Source organism: Paramormyrops kingsleyae, chromosome 8 (assembly GCF_048594095.1).
Source record: "Paramormyrops kingsleyae isolate MSU_618 chromosome 8, PKINGS_0.4, whole genome shotgun sequence".
NCBI lineage: Eukaryota > Metazoa > Chordata > Actinopteri > Osteoglossiformes > Mormyridae > Paramormyrops > Paramormyrops kingsleyae.
Window position 1 is genome coordinate 686,195 of NC_132804.1, and position 21,356 is coordinate 707,550.

Consider the following 21,356-nt stretch of genomic DNA (forward strand, 5'->3'; position numbering starts at 1 on the left):
TTTAGTCACTCTTATTAAATGTGCCATTGGTACGAAACATGTCAAATTCTTATTTTTTTATTTAAATGTAATGTATAAATATCCAAAACGTAATTATTTGGTCGTTTACGAAAGCACTTAAAATATAATGCAAGAAACAATTAGCTGTAAACAGGGTGCAATGTACAATCTCTCATTATTTATAAGGGATTCAATATTAGGCAATATATTTCAATGCTAATTAAAAATATATATATATTTAACGTTTTTACAGTGTTTTTTGATTCTACGTTCGTTAATTGTATTATGCTTAGTTATTGAATTTTTACATAAGTCCAATTTGACGCTTATGCTCAAGAAGAGCGGCTAACTTGCACCCCCTGGCGGTACAACGGTTTGCCTATTTCACAATACTTAGTTTCTACTGTGTATTACCGATATTACCGCATAAAATAATATATTAGATTCTGTTTACTAATACTGCTTTTATTAAAGCTTAACAGCAGTTTAATATATCATAAAACGGAACTAATAATAATTACAATATTCACTTACTAATATCTGCTTAAATAAAACACAAGAATTTTAGCGAGTCATTTAGTATTTTGTCAGCATTTTGACCACAGCAGAACAACATTAGTAATACTTTATATTTTAGGCAATTTTCAACAGACAGATTACTAGAATAATTTTAATTATCATCCAGTATTATTTCACTGGGTCTGCGTGCGTCCTACAACCCGGAAGTACATATCACTCCATGTGTTTAGTCGTAGGTGCAGAGTAGTACCATACATCAGCTGGATTGCAGTGTAAAACTACTTAAATTTAAAGGTAGGGACATATTGGCCATATTAATAATAACTAATCTCTTTTATAAGTCGATATCAGTTGCACATTTCCCAGGCTCTGGGTATTGTATTAGCCTTACATTTCCTGGGTTCGGTGTTTTTTCATAGCATTCGCTAAGCTGTGAAATCTAATGAGATTGTTATGTAGACATGGAAAAGAGGTTTCGGTGCAATGCTTAGCATAAAGAAATGTACGTGGTTTACTAGCAAGTTTTTTAATTAATATAAAGCTAACAAAATGTACGCTTATTTGAACGTTTCGACATTTCCTAAAACGCAAATAACAAATAGGTGTTTATTTCAAAGACTTAAATATGACCCTATTCTATCCCTTGCTAGTAATCAGTTTGGTTGATCGGCAGTAGATGTTGTTAAACCCTAACTGTGAATAGTTTCAGCAATGTCAGAAGATAAAGATCAGCATGAGGACGGAAAGGACAACATGAGCGACGCAGTTAGTGTCATCCTTGGGGCGACAGTCCCGACAGGGTTTGAATATACGGCTGCAGAAGAAGTGAAGGAGAAAACGGGTGCAGATGTTAAGATTAGTAAGGATCGTGGTAGAATATACTTCAGAATAACTACACAACACCTTCACTTGGTGAGAACCCACTCTGCAGTTCCAGCAATGCAGTCACGCAACTATTTCCGTCTTTTATTGATAATTTCTCTGTCGTTTTATTGCACTTTGGTTATACCTACATCTTCTGTATCTCTGTATTATTATTATTTTTTTTGCAGCATTACAGTTACAATGTAGCATTTTGCCTAATCCCATCACAGGACATTTAAGTCATCCCTGGCTCCATGTGAATCATAAATTGAACCTGGTCCAACTCTGGGGGGGGGGGGGGGTGTTTCACTGTAAGAGATTGGGAGACCCACCCTATTTCCCTTATAGTTAGTACCTTTTGGGTGTGTTTTGATTAACCTTTCCTCTTACGAAATAAAGCTCTGCTTTAAAGCAGAGAAATTTCTGTTGCTTTCACTTGATGAAAGTAAGTTCAAGTTGTAGCAGGAATTTTAACTAGAGATTGACCAGAAATGAAGGTGTAGGTTTCAAACCAAGTACAGGATAGAACAAGTTTTAGGAGAACAGCCCACTTTTCTTGTATGTAAATTTATTATCAGGGATATTTTCGATCTGTCAGGAACCAGAAGCAGATTATGTTTTGCTTGTTATGGTGTCTAACTGATAGATAGTCAAACATTGGCCTGAATCTAATAATGTAGCTATTAAAAGGAAAAAAATATCTGAAAAGCACGACTAATTTCCACATTACTGTGTTTGGAATTCAGAGCAGTAATATACTGTGCTGGTAACATCTGCTAACTGCTTAATCCTGGTCATAGTCATGGGAGGTCTGTGGCCATCATAGTAATGGGACTGACACTAATGATGTCATCTGTATAGTCTCAGTGGTTTTTCCACAATTGTTCAATGCTTCTTGTATCACTATCACGATAAATAAGCTACTTTATTAATAGTATACTAAGGTGCTCTGTTCACTTGCTTAGCAATCTGTTAGCCAATACCTGTTAGACTTATACCCGTTCAAGGATTTTTGGAGTAGCTTTAGTTAAGTACAAGGGTCCCTACGGGAATTTGGCCAAGGAGCTCGGGCAGTCCATGCCATTTACCAATGCAGTACCTTTTGAGTTTGAGGTTTGTATTATTTTATGCAATTTAATAATGACTGCTGCTGTAACTATATGTGTTTTTCTGTAGGTGCACAAGTTGAGGTCTGTTGACAACTTATTTGTTGTAGTAGCAGAATTTGTGGACTACGAGTTTAAAGACACAAAGGTGAGTGCGAGTACCTGAAACTCATTCAGCAATAAAGCTGTTGATAATTCATACTTGTTTTTTTCAGATTATTATATATAAAAAATATTTGTTTATTTTTAACAAAGAGGTTGGTATAAATATCTGTAACAGTTCTGACTAGGTGATGTAAGTTACATTTATACATCAGCTTTCCCAGTAGGGCTGTGCGATATATCGTTACAGCATCGTCATCACAATGTGCACATGTGCAATAATCATATCACATTTGTTGGTACTGCCTCGCGTCTGTCGATACAACTTGTGGCAACCAACTTAGTTTATTTAGTTTATTTTAGGTAATTTTATCTCCTTCTTTGTCTTTGTCCTTCACCTATCGCAAGACAATATCATGATGTGTGATGTGACATTTCCCAGACAGAACAGATCACGAAGCAATTGTGCTCCCTGGATGAGGTGCCAGTGCATCACAGGTCACACACAAAATCATATTCTCTGGGCAGTTTATAGACACCAGTGAGCATAACTTGGGTGTGATCTGAGCCCCCAACACTGGAGGTGTGAGGCACTGGTGTCACTCCCTAAGCCAGTGTGCATGCTTAAGAAACTACTCTATATGCCAGAGTATGACATACAACCATCATCATGCAGCTTGTGATTTCAAATTAACATTGATATTTATATTTATTGTTTTTAGTTTTCATGCATCAGTCTGATTTTTTTAAATTTATCTGAATGTAATGTGTGGTTCATGTGGCTTTTATTATTGTCTATTTTCGTTTAGTTTTCATTTCTTCTTTATTTTTGCTGTTAATAGATCAGTCCAATCGAATTATTGTAGCTGCATTCGTTAAGCATACACCAAACATATGGCAGCGGACACAGTGACAATGATCTGGACAGTGCTTTTACTATGCTATACTCTTATATTACTCTTTGTAATCCTTTCGAATCGCAAAAGTTGAGTACAATCACTGGGAAATTTCTTTTTCCTGTTATATGTTGATAATCTAATTTAACTGGAAGTAGGTTTGTAGTAGGTTGCTGGTTTTTTCTGAACAATACTGCTTTTTATGATAATACAAAAAAATTACAATATGACGAGTTTAGTTGATAGACTCGATCTAATGGCATTTTGTGGTATTCAAAACAGAGGATGTGCTAATCCATGTATTGTTGATTTAACACATGTAATTCATTATTTGCCATTTCATGCCAGACTATGCGATGGGTTCATATATAATTCTTTTGGTGAAACACAGGAGGAGACATTGAAAGATTTCCAGAAGCTAGCCTCTAAACTACCATGGACAGATCCACTGGAAGTATGGAAAATAAACAATTCCTTAAAGAAGAAGAAATGGCGACGAAAAGGAACAAACCTTCCCAAGGCATATAGCAGCAGTCAGGCTGGGAAAGAGGGTGACTTCGGTGAGTTGACCATGAATGCTGAGAAACTCAAACTGGAGTCTGAAATGCCTGGAGGAGGGCTGGAGGAAAACGGATCCCCAGTACAATCTGACAGCTTGGCCAGTCAGGGGAAGGATTCAGAAGAGGTGGCAGATGAGAGTTCAACAGAAGTGCTCAAGTTTCGAGTGACGTGCAACAGAGCTGGCGAGAAGCACAACTTCACCTCCAATGAGGCTGCCAGGGATTTCGGAGGCGCCGTCCAAGATTTCTTTCAGTGGAAACCAGATATGACCAAGTTTGACATAGAGGTAATGACAGTCACTCCTCAGGGAGTCAGTTTCCCACGGTTATGGATATGTTGTGTCTTGCTCAATATTTCAATGGTTATGAGTCACCAGCATTGTGTCTGTTCAGGTCCTCCTGAATATTCACAACAGCGAGGTCGTGGTTGGCATCGCACTGACTGAGGAGAGCCTTCATCGGAGGAATATCACTCACTTTGGGCCTACAACCTTGCGTTCCACGCTAGCCTATGGCATGCTGAGGTCAACCGTGAAGCTTCTCTGCTTTCTCCCAATCAGAGCTAGAAAGAACTGACACATTGTTTCAAGATATAATGTAAACTGCATATCTGCTAACTTTTGAATGTGTTTCATCATGTAGATCTTAAGAAAAAACATAAACACTTGTAGAATCAGGAGCAGGTGTTCTGTGAGAGCTGCAAAATCACTGTTTGGTATGCAATATGTAAAGATAATTTGGTTTCTTTTTATTATAGACTTTGCAAGCCTCAAATATCTGATGTTATAATCGACCCAATGTGTGGAACAGGAGCTATACCCCTTGAGGTATGTGGGTCACAGACATTTTCCTCCAGTAATGTTTCTCAGTAACATACTGTAACACACTGTAATTGCAGTTCAGAAGACCCCCCCTGTAGCATTATATTCTTTGAAAGGAGTGTACCTTTTTCATTTTTAAATTGAGGTTAATGCTGAGGTGTATTGATCCCACAGGGGGCCATTGAGTGGAAGAACTCCTACTACTTAGCGGGAGACAACAATGACCAGGCAGTGAAACGTACACTTAACAACATTAATCACATCCACAGGAAGAGGCAGGAAAATGACGAGTGAGTCTGACACTCTCCAGCCGGTCAGATAAACCCGATAGAATGTTTTGCCATTGACATTTTACTTTTAACTAAATTGGGCACTGGTGCCTCCTTATGTTTGAGTGTAGTGCACCGTGGGGTCTGCCTGTGGACACTCTGCAGTGGGACTTGTGTCACCTACCCGTGAGAACAGCATCGGTGGACATAATCATCACGGATATGCCCTTTGGGAAGAGGTGAGTAACACAGCTTCCAAGAAACACAGCTGTATGGTGACAGAGTGGTTATTAACTGTCCCAAAATAATACTGAATTTTTAGCACATTAATACTATAGAGTGCAAAATATCAAATTAATGACAAAACTCTAAAGTCACTGAGAAAAGGAAAGCCATTTAACAAAACATAATTAAAAAATCTCAGATGTTTGGGGGATGGCGGTATTAATTAAATAGCAGTAACATGCTCCATATTATTTTAAACAATTTGTATACAAAGCAGCTCTCGGAATTCTTAAATTCATAAAAATAACTTAGAATATCTGTGAATTAAAAAACTAACATTTTCTTTTTTTCAGTTGAAGAATGTAATGATATAAATGATATTTTGTGTGTTTTCCGGAACCCACGTGTCCATCTACAAAGAATGGGTTCAAAGAAGAAAAACTGGGATTTGTATCCATCCTGTTTGAGGGAAATGGCCCGAGTTTGCCGACCAGGAACAGGGAAGGCGGTGCTTCTGACCCAGGATAAAAAGTGCTTTGCCAAGGTAGAGCATGTTGTCTGTGTCCTCCGTTTTTGTCTACCAGCCTAACATTAAGACATAATGTAGAGAATTGGCAGCAAAACTTGCTGATCCTCTTAACTAGCTGAGCGTATTATTCCTTATTTGACCTGAGGTGTACGCTTCGTATTAAGACAATGGAACCTTTGTGTTTCCCAACAGGAAGCTGAAAGTCTCTTCCTGAACGCAATGGCTTACTTTAGATAGTATGTAATTGGATGAATGATTTAGGATTTGCCTTGTAATTCTGTAGGTTTGTACACATGTAAATGAATAATTAAATTTTCATATTGGGGAAGGAAAGTCTCCTGTCTGCTTTCTCTCCCTGTACCTGAGAATGACTATATGCAAATTCAAAGTATAACAGTTAGTCATAGTTGACCATTGTGTTAGGGGAGAAATATCTTTCCCTAAATTAATTTCCTGGTCGAGGTGGTTTTGGTGTTGTAGCTTAATTGTATATTTCTATTTATCCGAACAAAGCAGTATTTGTAATTAACGGAAGGCAAATTACCCATTCTTCATCTTGTGTTTGTTTTAAGAACGATGGTTCTAGTTTTGTACTTGTAATATTACTAGTCTCTGTAAGTAAAAAATGTGTTTAAAATTAATTTCAGGCTTTGTCAAGGATGGGGGGACTTTGGCGCAAGTCTCACACGGTATGGGTGAACATCGGAGGGCTCCATGCCGGCGTGTTTCTCCTCAAACGGGTAGCATCGGTTTTTGGGGAGACTCCTGAAGACCTTGGTCAGAGGCCTGGCCCAGGAGGAAGTGCGGCGAGAGCTCAGAAAGAAAATGAAGGGGACTGACACACTGTTTGGCTTTCTTTCTGTGCTCTGGGTTAGTGTGTGCACAGGTGAATGCAAAGACGGCAGTTAACGCCTTAAAGAAATTATTTACATTTAGTTTAAAAATGTTTAAAAAATAAATTCTTCCATAAAAGTCATTTGTGCCAAGTCTTCATTTTATCTTTGATTCTTAATGTCTACTTGTGAGAAACACACGTATGAAAATAATAAGCATTACAATCAAATCTAATTAAGTTTATTGCTTAATAGTTTAATATTCTCTTATATTCTGCAAAATACATTATTATACACATGTAATTTAATACACGTTTTCCTGGACGGTTTCAGCGTTGTTTATATGTGAAGAAGTCACCCACTAAGATATAATTTTTGAACCAGCCAGCTGTTTTACGTGGGTAAAGTTTCTGTCAAACTAATAACACATTTGAGTTGGCTTTTTTTACTGAATGGAGGACTAAAATGTTTTCATTTCCGAATTCATTTACAAAAGCTAAACGTCATTCTAATGTATGGATTGTAAAACATGATCATAAACATCAGATTCTCTCCATTACTGTCACGTATTGCCTCGTACAATATAACGTACCAATGTGTTTCCGCACGTAATCATCTACGAAATACATGATTAATTCGACGCAAACAGCGTAACTATGGTTTACGCCATAAATAAACAAACCTCGGGATAGCTATTTACGTAGTCAGTCTTAAAAACGTTAGTGGGGCGGGAGCTATTCCATGGCTGATGGATTTGATAATAGGTTGCATGCATTGCATGTTGAAGCCAACATTTTCCCAGCCCACAAGTTAAGTCGTCTAAGTTAAACATTAAACGTAATGGCTGGAGATCAACACCCCTTTTACGCCCCTTAACAACGTGGTTTGGAGTTATAAAAACATTACGACTGGTAATACCCTCGCCATCCCGGGCAGGCAGCGGACACAGTGACAATGATCTGGACAGTGCTTTTACTATGCTATACTCTTATATTACTCTTTGTAATCCTTTCGAATCGCAAAAGGTGAGTACAGTCACTGGGATATTTCTTTTTCCTGTGATATGTTGATAATCTAATTTAACTGGAAGTAGGTTTGTAGTAGGCTGCTTTTTTCTATACTGTACTGTTTTATATGATGATATTTAAAAATGATATATTTCTTATATCATATATATTTTATATATATGATATAAGTATATATAAGTTTACGGAAAAGTATGTAATCAGTCGTATGTGTGACGCAATTTAGTGACAGTTACACTATTCGCATCTTCAACACTTTTGTATTCAGTGTATAAACCTGTATGCAAGGAAAAAGCGTTCCTAATATTTATATTTAAAATGGTATCTATTATCCACCCAAAGCACCGATCACGGGTCGACTGTATTCTGAAGGTGAAAAGAGTTTTGCTGATGAATCTCTTACTTATATCTGTATGAGTTAAATATAGATTGAATATGATATGAACAGGGCTGTAGCAGAAAGTCTGCGGTTATATCTCAAAATCTGTACAGGTATGTAGTCATCTGGATAGCTAAACGTTTTTTTCTAAAAGCAACAGGAAAGTATGCTGGCAGTTAATTATTTTTCTGACAAAACATTGTAACTGAAATGCAGTGTTTGGGAAGTTACTTATGACTAAAAGGAGCTAAGCTTCAGACAGGCTACTGTTTAATAACTACAAGCTACAGAGAAAAAGTAGCCAACTACATTGAAGCTATTTCATCGAGTAATACTTAATGTTTGTGCTGTACTCTTAAGGCAAGTTAATTAAAAGTGTGAAACATGATGTTAAAAGTAATTTGAAAATCTATTTTTAACGGTGTCAGATCACAATAAGGTTTCAAAAGAGTTTGTTGTGAACCAAGCGTACTTCACAATTGCTGTGTGAAAATTAGAAGGGATACAACAAAAAAGAGAGAGATTTTGATAATCTGTCCAAGAACCATAGATGTAAAAAATAGTCGCTTGAAAAGCTCCAGCGTTTAAAAAGTAGATTCACTAGTAATAAGCGACTGAAAAGTTAAGTTACTTGCGTCGGTAATTGTAGATAGCTGCTCCCCAATACTGCTGAAATGATAAGGGCAGCAATCCAGATTACACTGTCATGTGTAACTAATAACAATTTAGTAACATTGAGATGTTGTACTAAAGAACAATGTCCATAAGTAATAGCTTCATGAGCAGAGTGTATAAACCAGGCATTTTGATTCGAGAATCTGGTAATCTGATTTATACTAGTGGCTGTGCTGTAGCTGCAAATCATATAACATGAAATAATCTTAAATTAGGGATAGGATGAATCGGTGAATACCTAGACATTATGGGGCCCGTGACACAATGTCACTTTGGCCCCCCTCCACCCAATTTTACATGTCATTTTACATATTCAATGTCCCCTGTGAAGTGCTGGCCCCTCTGAATCTGCCAGGGTATCTATGCCCCCCCCCCAGCACCCCTGGAAAGAATATAGTACACTTCTGAAGAGGTGGGGGCCTTATAAAATGGGCCCCATGCTTAGGGATACAAATTAACACAAAGTCTAGCCTTTATTTAGTTGTGATGACTGTAGAAAGTGGCTGTTCTTATTAGTCTGATTTACTGTTTTTTAGTACATACATTTAAAATGGTTCTGTGCCCTTCTTTTGTGGCACTGATTGTGCTTAAATTGCAGTTAAACCTAAGAAACTCAATTGGATGAGTGAAACAAACTGCTGGGTGTTTCACTTGCAAAATGCAAACTTCTCTTTCTGATACCATTTGGATAAAAATATTTGTGAATATAAATTAAAAATGAACTTGTATTTTAAACACAGAACCAAGAGAGAACCACCTTTGGACAAAGGCGTTATTCCGTGGCTTGGACATGCCCTCGAGTTTGGAAAGGATGCGGCGAAGTTTTTAGCTCAGATGAAAGAGAAACATGGAGACATTTTCACGGTAAGAGTTTTTCTGTTATGCTGATATGGCTTAAACAACTTTTAAACATCCGTCATATGGTTGTGAAATGCTGTAAATAAATTCATACATTGATTCTTATGTTTAATTAAATAATAGGATAGGAATTAATTAATGTTTAACCATTTGGTTTTGTTACATATAGTTATCCATGATACATTCCATTTAATGTATTTCAGTTTCATAGAAGATGAGGATTCTAGGAGGTTCTCAGAAGTAGAAATGAGTGTCATTGCCTAAGGTGAAAGAGATTCGCAGACTAATGCGTCATTATCCTCAGGTGCGTGTAGCAGGGCGCTACGTGACTGTGCTCCTGGATCCAAACTCTTATGACGCCGTCCTGCAGAACTCAGCATCACTGGACTTCAGCCGTTATGCCAAGGTTCTGATGGAGAGGATTTTCCTCTTGCGTCTGCCCCAGTACGATCCCGTTACTGAGAGGGCTGCTATGAATCAGTAAGCGACTTGATATACTTCAACCTGCTTCAGGAGAATCCAATGAGAATGCATTGACTAGGAAAATATGTGTTGTTGTTATATCCTGAACGATCGACATTAGAAAATTTGTTGTCATGTGTTCTATTCAGTGACATTTCTTTCTTTGTACGCGACTTCTTTTTTTTGTTGTTGTAATGTTTTCACTTTCATCCTGCATCTTGTCATGTGACCAAACATTTTATTAAAGCTGCTAATCCCTCAGACGCAAGGACAGACTGTTGGTCAATAGCTCTGGTCATTTAAAGCTGATTTTGTCAGCAAGATGGTGCTGGGTAAAAATCAAGTAAATGAATGAATCAGCAGCGTGAATTATGACGTTGAACTCAAATGCCTAATGGTTGACCTATGACCTCATCACCATCTGCCACAGGCACTTCCATGGAGAGAACCTGACATACTTAAATGCCACCATGCAGAGGAACCTCCAGACCCTTCTGACATCAGACATTCTTCAGAACAGGATGGACTGGAAACAAGATGGGCTGTTTCGCCTTTGCTACAGCCTGCTATTCAGGTCTGTCTCCGGTGACATTCGCCCTAGATAAACAATTTACAAAGTCGTGTACGTCGGGCCCCATATTTGTAAGCAAAAGAACGTGTGTAATGTGAACCTACACATAGTTTGTGGTCCGAAGAAGAAAATATTACTGTGTCCTTATTAAACCACCCACACGGACCTCTTTGGTCCATGGACAAGAACAGGAAATAAACAGTTTATTAACATCATAACACTGTAAGTCATTGTAATTACACAATTAAACCTTCCTATTTTTGTTTTTTAGGGCTGGATACCTTACACTCTTTGGTGCAGGACAAAACAGCAGCCCGGACACTGTCTATGATGAGTTCAGGAGATTTGACGGACTCCTGACAAAAATGGCCCGGACCACTCTTAAGCCAGGTACTGAGTGGAGGAATGCAGGAGGCGAAACAATATAATTACTAAGCACCTAATGTTAAAACATGTCAATTCTGAGGGACTTCTCTGTTTGATAGCTGCACACCTACAGTTTCCCTCTTAACTTCCAGTGAGAGCTGACCCCTGGAAGCTTATCTGCAGATTTGCATCATTTTTTGGGGTCACAGTTTCTTACCAATGCCATTTGACTACATTTCATTGTCATCATAGCTGATCATCCCTCTGCCTCTCCAGACCTCTCACGCCTGTGTCACCTCAATCCCTTTGCCTCATACCTGGATTTGTGCTGCCCCTTCCAGTCTTATCTGACCTGTCAATCCTCAGCCTTCCCTGACACATTCAGGGAAGTCCCTGCTATTTATCTTCATATCTTACTAACCCTACCCTTGGCCCTTTGTCGGCTACAGAGGAGAAACGTGAAGCCCAACTGGTGCGTGAACGGCTATGGAACTTTCTCACATTCATGGGGCCAGACCAGAGGGAGGGGCCTAGTCCCTGGCTGCAGAGCTACCTGAAACGTCTGCAGGAAGAGGGTGTGGACCGGGACACACAGAGGCGGGCCTTGCTGATGCAGCTTTGGGCCACTCAGGTGAGCCGTGAAGTTTCGTACCGCTAGAGAATGTGCCACCAGCGGTACACAGAGTGCCAGATCATTATGAGCTATTCCCAGAGGCTTTCATTGCGTCAGTGAATCGCTTTCTTTGATTATCCGCCTTTCACACGCTGGAACTTAAAATTTTATTTGCAAGCCCCACGGCAAAACTTGGCCAGTTGTCCCAACATTAGTTATGGGTCACGTATTGTTAATTAAATCAAAGCAGTTGAAGACGTCAACTCTGTTCCTGTCGCTCACCCACTGACCCCATGCAGACAGTGCATTCAGTAAGCTGAGGTGGCAGGGCCTTATAAGTATTGGCCTGTTTGTTGCTGTGCCTTCTGGTCTCCTACTCAATGCACCAGCCTCTACTGGAGGTGACAGTCTTCTGTATTTTCAGAGGAAATCTAGCTGCATCCCTTGTGGCAAAAAGAAACACACGCAGCATAACTTGAGTGCAATACCTCAACTTGCCACCTGAGTACAATGTTGGCTTATGAGTTCACTTGGTAATTGTTATTTTAATATGGACTCACTAAGACATTACAGAAAATCAGTTTTTTGAAGGATAGGAAGTCTTTATAGACTACAAATGCAAGGTGGGGTTTCGTATTTGTTCCTCTTCCTCCAGTGAATTTGAAAATCACCTGTCTGCAGCCTGTAATGAGAGTTTCTACTCAGCTTCCCCTCTGTATGATGGACAGTGGGATAGTGTGCTACAATTCACCTATTTGAACTCCTTTCCTAATCCCTTTAAGGGTTTATTGAAAGATCCAGGACCAGTGGGAATGTAAATAATCTAAAGATGTACTCAAGAAATTGAAAATGGCTTCCACCTTCATCATCTTCCTGTGTATTCCCATACCAATGAATACCACAAGGAATGGTCATGAAGACTATATAACATATGGTTTATATTTAACTGCAAATATACTGAGCCACACACAGTGAGGTACACACAATTACAATATACAGTTACAGCTCTGGGTCTTATGATGTGCATCTGGGTCTCTCTCTGTTGCCAGGGTAATACAGGTCCGGCTACATTCTGGCTCCTTGGATACCTGCTGACCTTTCCGGAGGCCATGGAGGCTGTGAAGAGAGAGTTTGAGGGCCTCATGCCTGCAGAAGGGGCATCTGAGGAGGCCTTCCTTGAAAATCTGCAGAACACACCTGTGTTTGGTGAGCTTCACTCGCACACCATTAGCAATTATGGGCTCCTACAGGATCCGGCAGCATTACATCTGAAAAAAGATGAGCTTTGGCATTTAAAAGGAATGTTTCTATTCTGGATAAGGATCATTATTCCCCTTAATTTTAGAATGAAACCATAGCTTGAATGAATGAATGAAACCATCTTTTTGTCATAAACTGTTGATTTACTATAGTTTTTTTCTTCTTATAAAGTGTACTTCCAGAAAAGGAAAAAGGGTTTAGGTAGCTCCTTCAGTGTATCTTTAAATTGTTTACATCCACTCAGCCCTAGATCTTTCAATTCATAAAATATATTAATCAATTAACAGAAAATAAATTAATCAATAACTTAAATTAGTCAATAACCTAAGATTATTTACATTTCCTCCGGTCCTACTTTTTCATCTTTCCAACACGCAATACCTTCTATTCTTCAGTTATAAATAATTGTACAATATATAAACATGCAATATAAAACATCATCACCAGGTAGCATGTATTATAATATATGGATCCATTTGCCCCAAAGGCCTGAACCTGATGGGTAGATACTAAAGAAATGTCCTGTAGACAGTAGGACCTTAGACCTAATTTACTGCCACACTCTTCTCCCTTCTTCCATTTGGTTGTAGTACCACTGGCCCACCTGCTGTCAGTACCATAAAGTGTGCCTGCAGTGCTGACATGAGCCTCTGCTCTGCATCAGGCTAACTGGACCTAACTACATGGCGATGTGCATGGAGACGCACTGCAGCACTGCATCTTATGCGGCTTTGTTTTTTAATATTCTCAGACAGTGCCCTCAGCGAGGCCCTCAGGCTCACCGCGGCTCCTTTCATCACCCGAGAAGTTCTGGTGAACACCACGCTTCACATGGCAGACGGGCAAGAGTACGACCTCAGGCAGGGAGACAGAGTCTGCCTCTTCCCTTACCTGAGTCCTCAGATGGACCCTGAGATCCACCAGGAACCAGAGGTACAACTGACCCTTAGCTCACACTGCACTGCTCTACTTGCCTAAAGCCTGCAGTAACCTTTAGCTCTGATGTCAGCCCCTGCTTACTGCATCTCAGTGTTATTTCAGTCTGTCCACTTCACTATGAAAGCAGATTTTGTGCTTACATGATAAAGCAATTAAGAGGTGCTTCACAGATTAGACTCTGCCGTAGTAGAAACAAAGGTTAGAGGTATGTCATGGGTGATTTTATCAGCCTATAATAGTGATGACTGTATGATAGTGACAATAGTGATGACTTTATCCATGAGAGAGCATGGGTCCTACTCCATATGTAATAAAGCGGGAAGCGTCATTCATCACTTGTCACTAACCTCATCTAATTGTCATCCCTAACGTGGCTCTGTGTCTTTCTGTTCTTTTTCCTCTTTTGGTTTCTTCCCTGTTTTCTGGGTAGAAATTCAAGTATGACAGGTTTCTGAACACAGACGGCACGGAGAGGAAGGACTTTTTCAAAGGTGGACGAAAGATGAAGTACTACACCATGCCGTGGGGAGCGGGGAAGAATGTGTGTGTGGGCAGACATTTCGCCATCAGCGGCATTAAGCAGTGAGTGTCCTTGTGAGGGGGGAGACCTCTGGTCACCTAGTTGGTCTATAGTCATTGATTAGCCGGGGGGGAATCCGTCCAGAGCCCGGAGAAATCCGTTTGTCAATGGCATACAGAGGTTATGCTGATCTCCTAATGTAGCATCCATAATTTAATGTTACCTTCGTGCCACATCATGGTCCAACCAACAGCTACAGAACTGTGTTGTCAATGGCATACAGAGGTTATGCTGATCTCCTAATGTAGCATCCATAATTTAATGTTACCTTCGTGCCACATCATGGTCCAACCAACAGCTACAGAACTGTGTTATTGTGATAATAGTAATGATGATGATAATGATAATCATAGTAATGTGCAGTATGTTTGTGCCTGATAAATAGTAGCTAAATCAAGTCATAACCTACTTGAAATGCCAGCTTGTTTGGATGATGCGTTAAAGACATAAACCCACACATGAGCTTAACTATTGGCTATTGTACCGAGCATGACCTAACCAGCTTTCCCTCTGGATTGGACAGGTTTTTGTTCATGGTACTCACTCGCTTGGACTTGGAACTGTGTGATCCAGACTCAGAAATGCCAGTGGCAGATGCCAGCCGTTATGGATTTGGCATGCTGCAGCCAGCAGGAGACCTGCAGATCCGGTACAGGCTTAAAGACCCGTCATAGGATACAGGAAGACAGAGGCTGACAGAGGACCATTTCAGCTCAGTCTTTAAAACCTGCAACAGTGTTACAATGTTTCTTTCATTAAGTGTTACATTTTTATTTGCCATGTAATTATTTTGTATTTCTCAGCATATTTTAAGTTATAACATTAAACATTTTAAAGTTTATTATTATTATTATTATTATTATTATTATTATTATTATTGTTGTTGTTGTAAATAAAGGGGTTAATGAAGTGTCACAGTATTGTGCTATATAAACAGAACCTCTTAATGTACATACAATACAATACTTTTATTGACTGCATCTGTGTCTGTATTATTATTATTATTAGTAGTAGTAGTAGTAGAAGTAGTAGTAGTAGTAGGAGTAGCAGCAACAGAAGAAGTAGCAGTATTATTTCGCATTTTGTCTTGGAATAGCATTAATCAACTACTTTAGCAGTGTAGTAATATGCACTAGATTCTCCAGCTTTCATGCTAAATTACAGTTTTGCACTCGTGTTTGAGGCAGGGACTTTTAAATAATGAGGCGGCTGCTGGTAGTTTAAACATTTACTGACTGCTCATTAATTATGCTGACCCGATGTTTTCGGCGACTGTTAAACAATCTCCCCTCCTGTTCAGCCCTTGTGGAACATGACTGGAAAGTTAAGATTGATGCCCAGTTACGCAAAAACGTAAAGCTGTTTTGACGTCGAGCATTTACTTTTAAGATTTAAAATTAAAATAAAAATGTTTTTCTTTTGAAGAAACCAACTTCTTTGCCATCAAAACTTGTGCGCGCTTATTTGTCCTGTTGTGGCAGATAGCGATGGTTTTCCTTTGGATCTAAGAAACGGGGTTGTGGGCGTGCTTGCGGTAAGTGGGTTTTCACCTTTGTCAGTCAATTGTGTACTGTAATTAAAATATGCCTACAGTTTTATAATATAATTTATTATCTTTGCTTGGAGTCCTTGCTTGCAAGATCTTTGCTTGGAGTCTTAAACGCCACTTACAATAGCAAACGCGATTGGATCTGCAGTTATTCTTTTCTACGAAGACAACATATTAAAATTCTGGAAAGATAAACTATTTAAATTAATCACTCGTTCTGTTGAATATGTGTATTCTTTAGTAGTAGTGCGGTAAAGACATTGCATGGCTCCACGGACGAGATCTATGCACCCACGACATGCTACGCCCTGTCGTTTTATGTGTTACCAGCGTCAGGTCTTACTCAGATGGTCCAGCAACTTTACATATCCTGGAGAGCAACGGATAAGACGGCACATGTAAAACATAAACATTTATTAATAAGCTGATAATTTAGCTGACAATATTTATACATATTTCTAGCATTTCTCATCTGTTCACCCGCTGCCATCTGAATTCTCTTCGTATTAACAAACTGCTATCTAAATTAGGCTGCTACTTCCTCTCCTTCTTGTAGCCAAAGTAAACAGAGTCTCCTGGAAGAAACAGTTCCGAAGAAACAGCCCGTTACAATATTAATCTCGAAAGAAAACGTTGCAATCGGCTAAATGCTCATAAAATTTAGAACGGTTCCATGTCTTAGGCCTATATGCTGTACTAATATATATATATATATATATATATATATATATATATATATATATATATATATATATATATATATATACACTGTATATCAGACCTTTTCAAATTTCCTTCTCAACATTTATTCTTGTTGTGATAAATCATCCCTTAACTCTCAGCCTGCATAGTCTGAATGTAATAGGCCTACATTACCTAAGGCATGGTATGTTAGTACGACGAATATGTATAGTATTGAAATGCTACACGCCTGTCATTACTACACCCAAGTATGCGTCAGTAATAAGTGACGCAAAAGACGAGCGTTAGCCATATTATGTTGACATGATGTGTTTGTCACCGTGAATGTTACTGTATGCAGTGCACTGTGGTTCATTGTCATGAAGTAAAATTCTGCTAGTCAGATATAGTTAAGGCTACATTATTCATATATATATATATGCCTACATACAATTTCACCGTTTCATCGGCTTGTATAAAGACAACACACCTATTAAACTATTCCATAATTAATCAATTTATCCCCTTAATTGGGTTATAAATATGCTCCTTTTTGTAGCCTATATATCGTGCTTCGTTTTCGTGTCTTTGTTTATTGGTTATTGGATAGTCTAGGACAAGAATCAAACATGTGGCTTTTTTTAGTACACATAAGGGCTGTGCTGATTTTGAAGCAAGGGGATATGCCACGATTTGCTTAGCCAAACCGGGAGGGTGTAGATCCGTGCGCAGCCCCGCACGTACGAACCGCAAGAGTTAAATATGCCGGTGGTGGTGCTGGAGCCCGTCGGCGGACTCACCACGAGTCTCCCCTCTCCTCCCCTCCCCTCTCATCCTCTATTCATCCCTCCCTACTTCCACTCCCCCTCCCCCAGCAGAACCCCTCCGGTTTGTCACCCTCCATGCAGCGACTCCACGATCCGGTATAGAAAATCATATGGATTCCCGACATACTTGTTGATCTTTATTGTTGCACAGAGAGGAAATGTGACTGTACGAGATGCAGCCTTTTTAAAACCCCTTTTCCAAAATGACTGAGACAGCACATGGAATACGCGTGATAAAGCATTGACGATTTTCCACATTTATCTCCATTGGAGTGGTTTTATGCTTTCTTCCAGGTCGCAATAAAGGTACGTAATTATGTCATTTCAGAAGATGGTTTTCGGTCGGAAATAATCTGTACAAGCGAGGTAATTTGCTTGACTTCTCTTTGCCGAAATAATAGAACAAACTGTACAATCCTGTGAGGTGTGCGGACTTGCTTCCCATCAAAACATTTGTCGTCCCTGTCACAATCTCTGGAAAGCAACAAATTAGAGCATTCTAACTAATACAGCTTCCCATGTAATTTAAGCAATGCAAATAACGCGTACAGGTTATTCTCCTCATTAACGAGGACGTTGGATCGTTTATATATTAATTAAATGTACATTTACCTACCACTTTTTACACTGACCATCGGCTGTATGCGTGTCACTTTTATTACTCTATATTAACATATTGTAGTTTAAGGCGAGACACGAATATTTGTTTTGCTTAGTAATTCGTTTTTAACGTTCAGGTTAATGAAACATTTGAGAGTATTTTAATAAAAATATCTATACAAACAATAAGACTGGCATATAACCATCTCAATAGGGTTGTGTGTTAAACTTGAAAGTCACTTATGACTGAAGGATTTTCTGCACGCATTGGCTGGTTAAATACATAAATTCTGTTCACAGTGGATTGTTTCAACTGTCCATTAGCCTATTCTCATTTTTAACTGAGTATCGTTGGCTTTAAACGCTACAGTACAATAGCCAATTATTTATCGTTAGCTGTTTTTTTTTTTTTGTCAATATCTCCAGTTTCGGACTGGTTACCACCTCCATGATCACCTTCAATTTACTGTAACTTTCTGAATAAATAAAAATATATATGCTGAGCGACTTATATTTAATTAAAGGTCGTAATTGATTTCAAACCTGAGAATTTACAACTGTGTATAAATGTTATCGTTTCTGAGAGTGACAGCGGCGATTTCAGCACTGCTTCCTTGGACAGCGCTCCAAACTAGAGAGTCATCCTTTCCCAAGAACTTTGTACAGCAGACCTTCTGTGTGACTTAGACTCGATTGAATTATCTATTCCTTTCTCTGATTAGTACGTATGTTCTTTTCCAGTGTTCATATGGGGTTTGTCACCATTTTAGACTTGATGTCTTTTGTTTAACCTCCCAGGCGCAAGAATGGAGGAGAGAGAAATCAAATGTAGACGGTAAATCCCTCCCGGATAGAGTCTTCAGGACTGCATGAACTTTTCCAGCCTTGTGGAAAATACTTTTTCAGGGAGGATGAATAAATCCGGGTCAAGATCGATTTCTTCTCTGCCCCCAGAGCCGGTGGAAATTCTGCGACGCAAGGCGGGTACTAGGAGAGTCAAACTTAATGTTGGAGGACTTCTGCACGAAGTTCTGTGGAGAACGCTGGACAGGTTACCCCGCACGAGACTAGGAAAGCTACGAGATTGCAACACCCATGACTCATTAATCGAAATATGTGATGATTACTGTCTGGAAGACAATGAGTATTTTTTTGACAGGCACCCCGGCGCATTCACTTCCATCCTAAATTTTTATCGCACGGGTAAGTTGCATATGATGGAAGAAATGTGTGCCTTGTCCTTTAGTCAAGAGCTGGACTACTGGGGCATTGACGAGATATACCTGGAGTCGTGCTGTCAGGCTCGGTACCATCAGAAGAAGGAGCAGATGAACGAGGAGCTGAAACGAGAGGCGGAAACTCTGAGGGAAAGGGAGGGGGAAGAGTTTGACAACACGTGCTGTGCAGACAAACGAAAGAAACTCTGGGATCTTCTCGAAAAGCCAAGTTCATCGCTTGCAGCAAAGGTAGGAGGGCAGTATGTCATTTTGGTTTGGGGGGGTGACTTCATAATTGAAATACATACAAAGGGCTGTTTTTTGGGAGGGGTGTTACGGAAAATTCAGTTCCCACAGTTCCTATGCTCTTGGTCATTTCTATATAGGCCTATGTATCAGTTGTCATCCAATCAACGTAAGTTGTGCAGTTGAAACCACAACAAATGTTCTCAACGGGGATTTATTAACCAAAATGTCTCCAATGACAATTGTGGCCCCATGTTTAGAGAATGCAATTTCAAAGTTTTTAGTGCCGAACAGATCTCTCTGTAACTTTTTGGGCTGCATGACCCACATCAGTATGTTATATTCACCTGGGAACTATTGCGCAAACAAAAAGAATAATCACTTAAACTTTTAAAAGGTTAAACCGTCTGAAGGTCCACTAAAGCGATAGTTATTCTTGCGCGGGAAGATGATTCACCACACGTCACGTGGCTGTATAACAGGCACATTTTTGCTTTCCAGATGACTGTCATTTATATTTCATTACATTGCAGTTTGTTTATATTAAGTACTGTTTATTCATTTAATGGTGTGTAGGGAGAAGGGAGGAACTTGCATGTGACGGGCATTTTACAGGCAATAATAATCAGGTGCATATATACAAAATGGCAATAAGAATAGAAGAGTTATATAGATAGTTTAGCCATATATATGCTGTATGTGTGTGCTGAAGATGCATAGGCATGGCACGTTTATTGGAAGATGAAAATGATTCGTAACACTACTGGGTGATGCTGAATGCTGAAGTCCTTTATAATATAAATTATGTTGAATAATTAGTATTAATATCATTACCAATATCAATATTATTATTGAGCCTCAAAATTGACACCTGCTGGCTTAATTTGAATTTATTTGGGCACATGTCAGTATGTGTGTGTCAAATCTTCAACATATCTAGTTTGCTATTTACAGAAGCCTGTGACGAATGAGGTTGTCTTGGCAACCTTCAAGACATTGTCTCCATCCTGACTGGAAAGTTATGACGTATATACTGAAACAGAGGGAGACATATATTGTTGAAAGGTTAATTTTTTATATTGATTCCTTGGTTTATTTTGGCGAATAACATTCGACTCAAAGGATTTTTCAAGTGTCAAATGAATTTTCCACTAGATTCACCAGAATTACTGGTTCAGTTATGATTGTATTATTCTGTACTTAATATTTTTAGTTGCTTATTATTTATCGTTGTTTGTGTTATGTATGTGCACAGCGTTAATTTGCTGGTATCGGTGCACCACAAGATCATCAGCAGTCCAATATCAAGGTGTTTGCGCAGTGATAGAAACTGTGTATAATCTGAAAAAAATGGAGCACATTTTCTATTATGAGTCTAAAAAGGACAATAATCAAGTGGCAGGCAGTTGTGATCAGAGGGGTTGTTTGAGGGATTGTTTTAGTTGAGAGAGAATTGTGTGGATACAGAGATGTTTGGGATTGGTGAAAATGTTTTTCTTTTTGTCTGTCAAGCAGGGGCTTTATATCGCCAGAACGCAGCAGGTATTATAAAACTAGCTAATCCTCTGCAAAGATTCAGCTTTCATGGTAGGGGGTGGGGGCATTTTTAGATATTTGTACAAAGTAATGATTTTTCTGCTGAAGTGAACAGCTGCACATGTGACACAATGAGTGAGAATAGAGGAGCAGAAATGCACAAGGATGAGCTGTGCTGCAATGTGGGAACTGTGGGAGATGTGGAAACTGTGGGAGCTGTGGGAACTGTGGAAGTTGTGGAAACTGTG

General features: G+C 39.1%; 3 protein-coding genes across 5 annotated transcripts in view; all 3 read left to right on the forward strand.

Annotated features, from left to right (window-relative positions):
- The first annotated feature begins 710 nt into the window (after positions 1–710).
- On the forward strand, positions 711–6,867 carry thumpd3 (THUMP domain containing 3). 2 transcript variants are annotated; one of them, XM_023791025.2, is made up of 10 exons: positions 711–813; positions 1,223–1,431; positions 2,560–2,637; positions 3,879–4,334; positions 4,441–4,571; positions 4,805–4,874; positions 5,043–5,158; positions 5,269–5,376; positions 5,783–5,906; positions 6,539–6,867. In XM_023791025.2, exons 2-10 carry the CDS (start codon positions 1,231–1,233, stop codon positions 6,728–6,730), a joined length of 1,476 nt encoding a protein of 491 aa, XP_023646793.1. In that variant the 5' UTR covers positions 711–813; positions 1,223–1,230; the 3' UTR covers positions 6,731–6,867. The 2 variants fall into 2 exon arrangements, with proteins under 2 accessions (XP_023646793.1, XP_023646794.1); XM_023791026.2 differs by having other exon boundaries at positions 726–813; positions 1,229–1,431.
- A 597-nt stretch (positions 6,868–7,464) lies between these two features.
- LOC111833099 (prostacyclin synthase-like) lies at positions 7,465–15,430 on the forward strand. Its single transcript, XM_023791038.2, has 10 exons — positions 7,465–7,749; positions 9,544–9,667; positions 9,966–10,141; positions 10,554–10,697; positions 10,966–11,084; positions 11,510–11,691; positions 12,723–12,879; positions 13,685–13,866; positions 14,303–14,454; positions 14,976–15,430. The coding sequence occupies exons 1-10, from the start codon at positions 7,679–7,681 to the stop codon at positions 15,124–15,126; spliced, it is 1,458 nt and encodes a 485-aa protein (XP_023646806.1). The 5' UTR covers positions 7,465–7,678; the 3' UTR covers positions 15,127–15,430.
- Positions 15,431–15,557: 127 nt separating this feature from the next.
- LOC111833098 (potassium voltage-gated channel subfamily B member 1-like) overlaps positions 15,558–21,356 on the forward strand; it is a 64,272-nt gene continuing 58,473 nt past the window's right edge. Inside the window, exons 1-2 of one of the 2 annotated variants that reach the window (XM_023791037.2) lie at positions 15,558–15,986; positions 18,908–19,575. In XM_023791037.2, the coding sequence (XP_023646805.2) occupies positions 18,979–19,575 (597 nt within the window). In that variant the 5' untranslated portion in view covers positions 15,558–15,986; positions 18,908–18,978. Of the gene's footprint in view, positions 15,987–17,575; positions 17,816–18,907; positions 19,576–21,356 lie in introns of those variants that run through there. The other variant, XM_023791036.2, reaches the window with a different exon arrangement.